We start from the raw sequence: 12,543 nt of genomic DNA, 5'->3' as shown, positions 1-12,543 counted from the left end.
CTGACTGAATTAGATGCTCGGGACCCGGGCAGCTCTCCGGCGGCGGATGCTTGGGAACTTGGAAATATTGAGTTACATTTGAAAGACAGGGCTAAGACTAAACTGGGTATTCAGGAACTGAGTAGCACTCCAAAGTATACTCAGGACACTAGGAGTACTTCAGTGGATATTCAGGACCTGGACAAGACTCAATCACATTCTCAAGATCTTTCTAAGAGTAAACTGGATACTCGGGACCCAGAGAGTGCTCTGACTGGTACTCAAGGCCTCTTTGCAGTTACTCTTTTAAAACATGCAACAGATAATGAGCAAGCTGTAGAATTGGAGGATTCTCCTATCAAAGAACATGAAATAAGTTTACCAGGAGAACAAATTTCCATGGAGAGGCCAGACAAAGCAAATCACTTTAAATATAGTAAAGTGTGCCATCAGATCCAGATGAGCCTCTGTACAATTGTCTCCTTCGGGGAACTCAACAATGGAAAGGTATGACCAATCTTCACTGTAACACTGTCGCAATAAGACACTATACAATACTCCCTCCTGGGTAGAAGGTCTGCGGACAAAACTGGTTTTGATATAGTTTATCTGGTCTTCCAATTCAATTAGACCTTCATATCATATATGGATGAAGGCAGTGGACACATCTTTTGAAGCAGACAAAAAAGGAGTCAGTAGGCTGATGGTATCTCTGAGCTACTTGTTTTAGAACCATTTGGCCACCTCACACATATCAATGTGCCTGTGGAAGGGTAGCTGTGGCAAAAACAGCCCCAGCATAGAGAGAAACTTTACAGTTATTTCCAAAAAGCATCTTTAGTTCCCCCCGACACACACACATTTAACTCATTCAAAGATTTGACTTGGTACTGCTTGACATTATGATTAAAAAATTTAAAAAAAAATATAAAATTAACATGGCACACATTATATGGATTAAAAACTGGCTAACTGATAGGTCTCAAAATATAATTGTAAGTGGGAGAATTATCATTGAGCGGGTGTGTTTCCAGTGGAGTCCCAGGGATTGGTTCTTGACCCTACACTAGTTAACATTTTATCAGTGACCTGGAAGGAAACACTAGATCACTGATAAAGTTTGGAGATGACACAAAAATTGGGGGAATGCTAAATAATGAAAAGGACAGGTCACTGATTCAGAGCAATCTGGATCACTTGGAAAACTGGGTACATGCAAACAATGTGTTTTAATGCATCTAAATGTAAACACATATGTATAGGAACAAAGCATATAGGCCATACTTACAGGATAGGGAATCCCAGGAAGCAGTGACTCTGTACAAGATTTGGGTGTTATGGTGGATAATCATCTGAACATGATCTCCCAGTGTAAAGCTGTGGCCAAAACAGCTAATGCAATCTTGGGAGGCAGAAACAGGGGAATCTTGAATAGGAGTAGAGAGGTTATTTTACCTCTGTATTTGGTACTGGTGTGACTGCTGCTGGAATCCTGTATCCTGTTCTGGTGCCCACATTTCAAGAAGGATGTTGATAAAATTGAAGAGGGTTCAGAGAAAAGCCATGAGAATGATCAAAACATGCCTTAGAGTGATAGATCAAAGATCTCAATCAATTTAGCTTAACAAAGAGAAGGTTAAGGGGTTACAGTCTATATGCATCTAAATAGGGAACCAGTATTTAATAATGGGCTCTTCAATGTAGCAGAGAAAGATATATCATGATCCAAAGGCTCAAAGTTGAAGCTAGACAAATTCAGACTGGAAATAAGGTGTAAATTTTTGACAGTGAGGTAATTAACCATTGGAACAATTTACCAAGGGTGTGGTGGATTCTCCATCACTGGCAATTTTAAAATCAAGCTTGGATTTTTTTTTTACAAGATCTGCTCTAGAAATTATTTTGGGGAAGTTCTATGGTATGTGCTATGCAGGAGGGCAGACAAGATGATCACAATGGTCCCTCCTGGTCTTGGAATCTATGAAAAGTAGAGGTTAAAGTGCTGAAATTCTTCAGGTTACGCGGGATTTTTAAGCATCCAGTAGATAAAGTGTATTCAGCACTTTCGTTTCAACCCCTAGGCTTGGATTTTCAAATGGACCTTGAGCTGTTGTTATTTATTATTTGCATTACAGTAGCATCTAGGAACCCCAGTCATGGACCAGGACCCCACTGTGCTAGGTGCTGCACAAACACGGGAAAAAGAGATGGTCCTTGCCCCAAAGAACATGCAGTCTAAGTTATGTGCCTGACTCCCATTGAAAGTCAAGAGTGTTGGTTATCTAACTCAGGTAGCCCCCTTTGAAAGCCCCAGCCCTAGTTTACTTTCATTTTGCCACAGTTTGAGCTTCAACAAGTCTTCTAAAGACCTTCCAAAGAACAATCAATAGTGGTATTTAGAGCCAAGTTGTAAGTCTATTTTAAAAAAAGAATTTTCCAGGTGAAATATTGCAGGTTGGTAGCACCAGAAAATGTCTGACTTCTCCATTGGTCTGGTGCCGAACCTGGGGCCCAATCCAAAGGCCTTTGAAGTGAAAAGGCTCCCACTGGGTTTCAATGGGCTTTGGATCAAGGCCTTATTCTGTGCTCATCTCTGTAGCCTCTGAGTACCTATGTACCTCTCCATATGGGACAGGTATAGTGTGGGCAGCAGAAGTGGTGTGCTCTGACCCCTCATTGTCACATGCTAATGGGCCTCAAGCCTGTCCTGGAGGGACCAGTTTCTATGTATCAGCGAGATCATCAACACATGGGGCCCATTCAGTCATTGGCTCTTTGCCCAGTCGGTCAAGGCACACATTCCTTTCAGTACCAGTAGTGCTGGAGACTTGTGGATGCCTGTGTTCCTGGAACTGGACTGAGATGCAGCTATTCGCTTCACACAGGCCACTGCTAGTGATCCTGAGACAGGATGGGAGGCATTTTTTAGATGCCAGAAGGGGAATGCTTGCCAGTTCATGAACAACTTTCCTCCCTTCCCCTGGCTTGAAGAGACCAGACACTGCAGAGGTTATGAGACTAGTCTCTCTTGGAAAAGGGGGCCATTACAACATCTGAGCCAAAAAGCGATGTTTTGGCAATTGGCAGCAGATTATAAATACTGAGGTAAACATTCCTGGATGCCAAACTCCAGGCTGAAATGGATATGGCTATTCTGATGTGTATCATTTCTTGCTATATTAATTTGGCCCTGACAATGTGCACTGCACTGTACAATACACAAAAACAGACAGTTTGTGTCCCAGAGAGCTTGACATCTGATAACAGACACTTACAAGATGGGACTGGGCAAGAGAACAACTTAAACATTAATTAACTGTTCAATGATAAATCCCTTCTTGTGAGCCTCATGGAAGAAATGCTCCTTAAGAGGGTCTTGAGTGAAGAGAGGGCAATGGCTTGTCAGACAGCATTCAGTTCATAGGAGGCAATGTGGAAATGTGATGGACTGCGCAAGCAAGCTAACGTTAATCTCTCCAACCCAGTAGCTAGCTGAGCGCAATGTATATATCTTTATATCTAATCTCAGGGCTCTTATAGCTAAATCTAAATGATTTCCCAGATCAGCTGCATGAACAGGATATGTGATGTGTCCTCTGATCATGGCTGACCTGCTGTAGCTCACAAACATTACCAACAAACTTAATCAAGTACGGCACTTGAGATAATTGGGCAGGAAACTTCCCCATGAATTCCTGTGGAGTATGATGAGAATAATTGTAACAACTCATGTGTCGTCCAGCCTCAGGAGTCCAGGACGCTCATGTTTCTTTTGGTGAAAAGAACATTCAGGTTAAAGGGAAAATATCTGGCCAGTGGCAGTTTTCACTTGGTTTTCCAAAGCTGGATATGGTGGTGGCTAGAGAATAAGAAGCAGTTACAACTTACTAGTGTTCTAGCAGGAGCAGAAGAGGAAAGCCCAAAATAGCTGCAAAGGAGGAAGATGCTGGAAAAGCAGCAGCAGTGGGCACAGGGCCTGAAGGGAGCAGAGAGCCCATCTGGAATTCCTATACAAAATATTCTTATGTATCTGGGGGATTTGCCTGATTGTGCGATCAGGGAGTGGCAGTTGGAAATATTTAATCCCAAACTCGACATGCTTAAACTGGAGTACTACACTAACAGATCTCTGTGCTCTTGCTGATAAAGGGACAAATCCAACCGCCCCTGGACACCTGTGAGCAGATCCCCCCGCCTCTCTAGGCTGCGGTTCCATTGCTCAAAGAAGGGGCTGGATTTCAGGTGAAGTACTTGGCATGCGTAGGGGGCAGGTGATGCTAGGGTGGTGGTTCAGATGGGGAAGATGAGAATCCCGCCACAGTGAAGACTAAGTGATAAATCCTGTGAGGTTTAAAATCTGCCAGGGATCCTGAAAACTTCTCAGAAGTTGAATAGTCATAGTCAATATCTGCAAAACAACCTTCCATAAAATATACAAAGGCCCTGGTCCTCATTGAGGACAAATGAATAAAACAGACGTGGAGTTTCCAGACGTGGCTCTTTGTGAGATCAGACATTCCCAAGAAAGCTAAAAGCAGTGTAGTCTAGTGCACAGGGCACTGGACCGCGGTCTATTGCTAGCTCTAATGATGACCTGCTGTGTGACTGTGGGCAAGTCATCTCTCTCTGCCTCTGTTTCCCTTTTTGGCTGTCATAGACTGTAAGCTTTTCAGGGCAGGGACTGTCTGCTGTTATGTGTATGTACAATGTCTAGAACAATGGGATCCTAATGTTGATGAGGGTCTCTAGACACTACCCTAATATAAATAATAATAATAATAATTTTAAAGGGTAAAAAGCTACTTATTTTTCAGACTTTTAGTTAACTTTAAACTTGCCCTGTCCATTTGCTCTCAGACCCTACTCAAAATTCTCCTCTCTTCCTGGGACACATCAAACCATTCAGCCAGAAAGGAGTTGAGGAATTTAAAGAATAGTAGGAGTTAAAATCGGGTTGCAAATGGAAAGTTAGGTATAACCTTAACAAGCTGAACTACCACAGCGCCAGAGTAAAATCTGCATCCTCATTTTAAGCTTATGGCTAAATATTAGAAACAACTGGTAAGGTGAACGTCAGGTTCCTCTGGAGCTCAAACGATTTAAAAACCCGACCTGCAAACTGGCCAAAGCTGCCATGTTCATTTCTACCATTCCAAGAAATATAGCATCTCCCTGCAATCCACATTATCTCGCCCAAAAAGAGCACACAGCTCCCAGGAGGGACCTCACGGCATGTAGCATTGCCGAATTGCTGATCCTACAATATCAGCATTTCGGGAAGAAGTCAGCCTGGAGCCAGGCATACCCAAGTTTGATGTAACGATGTACTCTACCAGCTTCCATCAGTTTGAGGTGGTGGCTGGGTGGAAAGGGAGGATGCCTGGTTGTCGTTGCTGTAGAATGGTTTAGACTTTAGAGCATACACACGCCTAAAATGCAAAATCCAGCTCTTGATTTCTAATCATCCAGTTCTTGGGAGGGAGGGGTGTTATAGATCTATGGTTTTGGAATGATATGGGGGACAATCGCAAAATTTCAGTCTGGGTTCATGTTTCAAACACCACTTCACACCCACTTCTGTTGTGGACACCTTCCCCCTCCCCCCTCCCCCCCCAAATCCCAGTTACCTCCAGGTACTGAGTATTTCAGCCCAGCCTTTTCCACACTTAATAGGAAAGTGTCACTCTTAACTGTGAAAGCATGGCTGGCTTTTAACTGCAATCCTTTTGTGCCCTCTGCTGGCTATTGGTGAAATCAGTATGTTTCGATTTTCAGGAACTAACTTTTTACCAGCTACCTACTGATTTGAATTTTCAGTCCAAAGGGATTCCTTATGGATTCCTTCTAGCAGCAGATTCTTGTAGCTGCATGGAGTAAGCCGGTAAGTAAGTCAGTTGTCTCTATTACCTTTTTCTGGGGGCATGTTGCAGCCAGAGCTGTGAAAGTCAGATTCCTGCAGACTGCAGCCCTGTCTGGAAGGTCATCTTCAGCATAGGATTTGGGTGCCGTGTCAAGATGGCTGTCTGCGCCTGAGCCACAACAGATTATTCACTCACAGACCCCTGCCACTCTTATAAAACAGGCAGCTATTGCCCCAGATTGCTATGAAGTGATCCCTCGTTCTGTGATTGATACTGCTGAAGGTCATTGGTGGAACAGCCCTCTTCTTCACCTTAGTGTTGGTGAATATCACTGAGTTGCTTGAATTGTTACTGCCACTAAAGATCCCCCATAAAGCAGGCCATATTAGTGGGGAGCATGACCAACGATCTCCCATAAAGCATTCCACGTTTTGAGGTGTGAGCAATTCTAGCAAACATTATTTACTAGTAGAGTAACTGATGCTTTAATTCATGAGTGGCACATATAATTTCTCATGCAGTAACTGCACACCATGTGGATATACCTGGGAAATTCAGGGACTCAGAAGGGCATTCTCTCTGCACATGCCTGTTCTGCCTGGACTGGTACATTCAGTAGAATAGCAGGTGCATAGTCTGCTGATTAAGCACAGGACTTGGACTCAGGAGTTCTAAATTCAGCCACAGACTTGCAGCTTTGCTTATCTTCATTTTGTAGCAGCTGGTACAATTTGCTTCTCACAACTGGGAGAAGCTGCTATTTTCTTCTTCTCTATTTGCCAAGAAATGGCTGGTAATGTTCAGCAAGTTCTCACAGTGGCCTTTTCAGTTTAGTTTATTGTTGTATTGGCCGTCTGGCATTTAATGTTGCAAAGATTACTGTAGAGACCTGTAACTACATAGTAGCCAGGAGAAGGGATATTTCCTAGAGCTGATCATCAGAGTTTTCTCTCTAACTCACAGTTAATATTGGCCCATTGACAGCTGGAGTACCACTGATGAAACTTCAGACTAATATTTCAAATCAAGAAATGATACTTCACTTCCCCACTCTCTTAAATCTTGCTTGGGCCAAATGGCTGCTATGTTCTATTCTGTAGTAGCTATATTTTAGTGGCAGGGCCATTTGTCTCCAAGCTGTTCTGCTTTTCAGACACTTTTTTTTATTTTAATAAGCACAAGGTACTAGTAAAATCTTAATGACAAAAACTTCTATTTTTTCTTTAACTGGTGTTTTGTCTGGGAATGCTGTTATTTTGCTGTCAGTGAGAGGTTTGGCAGTGTATGTAAAGCCTGGTGGCTTTATTCATACATATTTGACTCAGCCAGCTAGTTGGCACATGGCTAATCCGTGTAACCACATGTTCCCCTAATTGTGATCTGCTGTTCCCTATTCCCTACATTAGTTTGTTATAACCACTTGTGGCTTTTTAATTAGTTCCCTGTCCCAAACAGCTTACAATCTGTTTTACACTATGTGTTTGTACAGTGTCCCGCTCACTGGGGCTTTGATCCCAGTTGAGGTCTCTGGGCATTACTGTCCTATAAATAATAATAATTAATAATAAAGAACTATAAAATGTCACACATTCCCTGCAACCTCTTCCCATTAACCAGTCTTATTGCCAGTTCATCTACAAGGAAGTCCTCCTGCATTCATAACATACATAAAGCTGGAATGGCTGGTAAATGTACCTTGAAATGGAACCTACTTTGTCTACCATTGTGTCTCCTAATCAAGAGAAGAATGGTGGTCCAGTGGGTAACGTGCTAGCCTGGGACTTGGGGAATGTAAGTTCAGTTCTTTATTCTGATGTAGACTTCCTGCGTGACCTTGGGCAAGTAACTTATTCTCTGTTTGCCTCAGCTTCCCATCTGTAAAATGTATTTATCCTCAAAACACAGGAATGTTTTGAGGATAAATACATTAAAGGCACTCACTTACTGTGGTAATGGGGGCCATGTAAATACCTAAGATACATAGATGCAACTCTCATCTAGCCCGAAAGCTTAGTAAAAAGAGGGTAATAACTATTGGAACAATTTACATATAGTCATGGTGGATTCTACATCACTGGTGATTTTTAAATCAAGATTGAATGTTTGTCTAAAACAGGGATCGGCAACCTTTGGCACGTGGCCCACCAGGGTAAGCACCCTGGTGGGCCGGGCTGGTTTGTTTACCTGCCGCGTCTGCAGGTTCGGCCAATCGCGGCTCCCACTGGCTGCGGTTTGCCGCTCCAGGCCAATGGGGGCGGCGGGAAGTGGCAGCCAGCACATCCCTCAGCCTGTGCCATTTCCCGCCGCCCCCATTGGCCTGGAGCGGCGAACCGCGGCCAATGGGAGCCACGATCGGCTGAACCTGCGGACACGGCAGGTAAACAAACCGGCCCAGCCCGCCAGAGTGCTTACCCTGGTGGGCTGCGTGCCAAAGGTTGCTGATCCCTGGTCTAAAAGAACTGCTCTAGGAATGATTTTGGAAGTTCTGTGGCCTGTGTTTCAGAGGAGGTCAAACTAGGTAATCACAATGGTCCCTTGGAACCGGTGAATCTCCCAGTTTGTACTGTTACATCGTCCGCAGAAATTTCTGCTGATTTCCTAACTCAGAGTGTATCTGAGACTCATCATTTGTCAGGATAAAAATAAAAGCCTATTTTGAATTGTATAACTCTAAAAAATGAAGCCATTCTTCAGAGAGTCACTGCACATTTGGCCATTTCAAGACAATTGTTCTTTAGCTAATGAAAGGTAGTCACTGCTTGAGAGAGGGAAAGTTATAGTGTTCTTCCTGTTAGCCTTAAAAGGCCATTTCCTCTTTGTCTGGATTCACTATTACTTTGGTGGAGGCACAGCCAAAGAATACTCAGCCACTTTATGGTTGCTTTAGTTAACAGCAAAGCCTTTTTGTTTGTTTGTTTTCAGTAGCACTTCACAGGCACCGGGTATAATGTATGGGTCATGTTAGCAGTTAGCAATCAACTTTCAAGGAAACCACCTCTGTAATTTTTACTCCTTTCTGTGTGACCCCTTCAATCGAAATAGACGTTCTGATACTATTTCTAAGCGTAGTGAAAGAGTACAGAAGCATGTGCAGTCAAGAACTAGAGATGGGTCCTAACTAACCCCTCACATTCAAATTCCCTGCCACTCCTGTTTTTGACTGGATTAAATCTGGGTCTGGATCTAAATTATCTCTAGCAAGAACATAGGAATTTTGATCCCAGAACTAGAAATGATGGTGACAGGCACCATATAAATACATTTGGGAGACAGAAAACAACAGTGACAAGTGTTGTGAATAACACACTCCAGTGACAGATGCTTCAGAAGATGTAATGTGACCATAATGCAGCTAATAATATAATACTGTCCATTTTTGTGTGTGTGAGTGTGAGGGAGTGGAAAAAATATTCTATCCTGATTCCATCTGGTGATCAATTTATGCCCTGAAGCATGAGGATTGGAAGCCCTTGCAATTTCATGCTTACTAATGTAACTTCACAATTGGTCCCTATCCTTATAATAAGCCAAACCAAAACCTATCTCGGAAGACTCAACAGAATTTAGAAGAGTTTGTATTCACATCTGAATTTTGCAGCTCTAACAGGAACAATATGAACTGGAACCCAGACCTGAGTAAAATAGTAAATATCACTGGTATCTTGTCTCAGACAAGGGGCTAATGACAGATGCTTCAGATAGACACAAACTCTTCGATGGGGTTGGCAGGGAAGGGGTTAGCACTCTCCTTCAGAAGAAGGTCTGTAATGAGAGAGGGGATTTGCTTAGGTAGCAGGGTTGGACCAGCTGTAGACAATTAATTCCTCCAATCACACTAGAGGGGAGATGTGGACTGCAGGGTGGGGCAGAAGTGTGTCTGGAAGGGAGCAAGGTGAGTTTTTCTTGCCTGCAATGATTCATGCTTTGACTTGGCTGAAGCAAGCCCTATGCTACACTTTAATTTTAGCTGAGGCAAGAGCTATTGGATTTGGTCCTTAAAGAGGCAGGATAGTCTAGATAATTTTCAATGTTCTTTTTTACAAACATATGCACCTCAAAAGTAATAAAATTCCACCTAGGTGTGCAGAATCCTTTCCTGCCCAGATGGTCTTCTGTGCCCCCTTAGTGAACCTACCGGCTCCACAAGAATACCTACTATACATAACAAAGTTGCAACCTGCTGTCCGGTTCAAAGACCAAGTGTAGGGTTCTGTTTATTGCACTGGAAAACACCTAATATGCAAATGACTAGAAAAGCAGCTGTATTTGTAAGGTTTGGGGGACCTGAGAGATAATTCACTTTTATACAGGTATTGTTAAAGTCACAAAAACCACAGTACTCAGAATAACTCAGCTAGGGTATTGCTGGAACTGCTTTGGCTCTCTCAGCCTTAAGTGTCATTCTGTGTTATTAGTAAAGTTAGCTGAGCGTGTGCTTTTTTTTAAAAAAAAGTGATATCTGTAATTAAAACAAATTATAGAGTAAGAGGCAAGATAGCCAGTACTGGGAGCTGATGTTTTCCTCTTTAACCATAGCGCGTGCAGAGACCGTGCAAACTCCTCACACTGCTCCCTGGCTGTGTGCCTCCTCCAGCTTTGGAGGAATCATGTCCCAGTACATTGTTGTTCACTTTCCATGCCATTCAATTATTGACCTCTCTGAGTTAATGTGGATTGTGGTAGTGGTGATTACTGTGACATGGGAACTAGACTGAGATAACAAACTACTTATTTCAGGTAGGCCAACAAAGTACGACCAGGAAGGAACAACATTCGACCACTAGTGACCTTGGGTCTAACTTTCAAAAGTGCCCAAGAGACTTAAGAGCCTATGTCCCATTGACTTATGCTCCTAAATGACTTGTATGCTTTTTTGAAAATTTTATCCCTGGATCTGAGTTCAAGCTAGTGACCTACTAGAAATGAAAGCTGATACTGTACAGAGATGATCAGCAAGTCTAAATCTTTCTATCGAAAACAATTAAGTGGTCACAGATTTGTTTGGCCCATTTAGGGTGTATTACAGTGAGCTTAATGTCTTGGAGAAAGGCATGAGTCATGCCATTGCACTAATTGAGTCTGACCTTTGTCAAACTATAGGCAATAATATTCCTACTGCACAATCTTTTTCTTTCCAGCCCCTGTCTCACCCTCTTCATCCATCACCACAAGCACCTCCTTTCAAAATCCTGTTGGACAGATGTCACTCCTTACCCCTTTCGCAAAGCACTCCAATGGGGCTGGACCAACTGGGCTGGAGGAGGCGGATGTTGCTGAGCACTGGTGGTGAGTCACCTTTCATTTGACTACTTAGGGCTGGTCTACACTAGGGGGGTGGGATCGATCCAAGATACGCAACTTCAGCTACGCGAATAGCGTAGCTGAAGTAGAAGTATCTTGGATCGAATTACCTGGGGTCCACACGGCGCGGGATCGACGGCCGCGGCTCCCCCGTCGACTGCGCTACCGCCGCTCGCTCTGGTGGAGTTCCGGAGTCGACGGTGAGCGCGTTCGGGGATCATAGAATCATAGAATATCAGGGTTGGAAGGGACCTCAGGAGGTCATCTAGTCCAACTCCCTGCTCAAAGCAGGACCAATTCCCAACTAAATCATCCCAGCCAGGGTTTTGTCAAGCCGGGCCTTAAAAACCTCCAAGGAAGGAGATTCCACCACCTCCCTAGGTAAAGCATTCCAGTGCTTCACCACCCTCCTAGTGAAATAGTGTTTCCTAATATCCAACCTAGACCTCCCCCACTGCAACTTGAGACCATTGCTCCTTGTTCTGTCATCTGCCACCACTGAGACCAGCTGAGCTCCATCCTCTTTTGAACCCCCCCTCAGGTAGTTGAAAGCAGCTATCAAATCCCCCCTCATTCTTCTCTTCTGGAGACTAAACAATCCCAGTTCCCTCAGCCTCTCCTCATAAGTCATGTGCTCCAGACCCCTAATCATTTTTGTTGCCCTCCGCTGGACTCTTTCCAATATTTCCACATCCTTCTTGTAGTGTGGGGCCCAAAACTGGACACAGTACTCCAGATGAGGCCTCACCAATGTCGAATAAAGGGGAACGATCACGTCCCTCGATCTGCTGGCAATGCCCCTACTTATACAGCCCAAAATGCCATTAGCCTTCTTGGCAACAAGAGCACACTGTTGACTCATATCCAGCTTCTCGTCCACTGTGACCCCTAGGTCCTTTTCTGCAGAACTTCTACTTAGCCATTCGGTCCCTAGTCTGTAGCAGTGCATAGGATTCTTCTGTCCTAAGTGCAGGACTCTGCACTTGTCCTTGTTGAACCTCATCAGGTTTCTTTTGGCCCAATCCTCCAATTTGTCTAGGTCCCTCTGTATCTGATCCCTACCCTCCAGCGTATCTACCACGCCTCCCAGTTTAGTGTCATCTGCAAACTTGCTGAGAGTGCAGTCCACACCATCCTCCAGATCATTAATAAAGATATTAAACAAAACCGGCCCCAGGACCGACCCTTGGGGCACTCCGCTTGAAACCGGCTGCCAACTAGACATGGAGACATTGATCACTACCCGTTGAGCCCGACGATCTAGCCAGCTTTCTATCCACCTTACAGTCCATTCATCCAGCCCATACTTCTTTAACTTAACGAGACGCGATATATCGATCCCGGATAAATTGATTGCTACCCGCCGAAACGGCGGGCAGTGAAGACGTACCCTCAGACTTGC

General features: G+C 43.9%; 1 protein-coding gene across 1 annotated transcript in view; it reads left to right on the top strand.

Moving 5' to 3' along the window:
• The first annotated feature begins 378 nt into the window (after window positions 1-378).
• The window catches only part of ARHGEF9 (Cdc42 guanine nucleotide exchange factor 9), a 263,094-nt gene continuing 250,929 nt past the window's right edge, over window positions 379-12,543 (top strand). The window contains exons 1-2 of the mRNA XM_065410528.1: window positions 379-486; window positions 10,979-11,126. Of these exons, the coding sequence (XP_065266600.1) occupies window positions 379-486; window positions 10,979-11,126 (256 nt within the window). The remainder of the gene's footprint in view (window positions 487-10,978; window positions 11,127-12,543) is intronic.

This window comes from Emys orbicularis, chromosome 9 (genome assembly GCF_028017835.1).
Source record: "Emys orbicularis isolate rEmyOrb1 chromosome 9, rEmyOrb1.hap1, whole genome shotgun sequence".
Lineage (NCBI taxonomy): Eukaryota > Metazoa > Chordata > Testudines > Emydidae > Emys > Emys orbicularis.
This window is presented reverse-complemented; position numbering and strand designations above follow the sequence as displayed.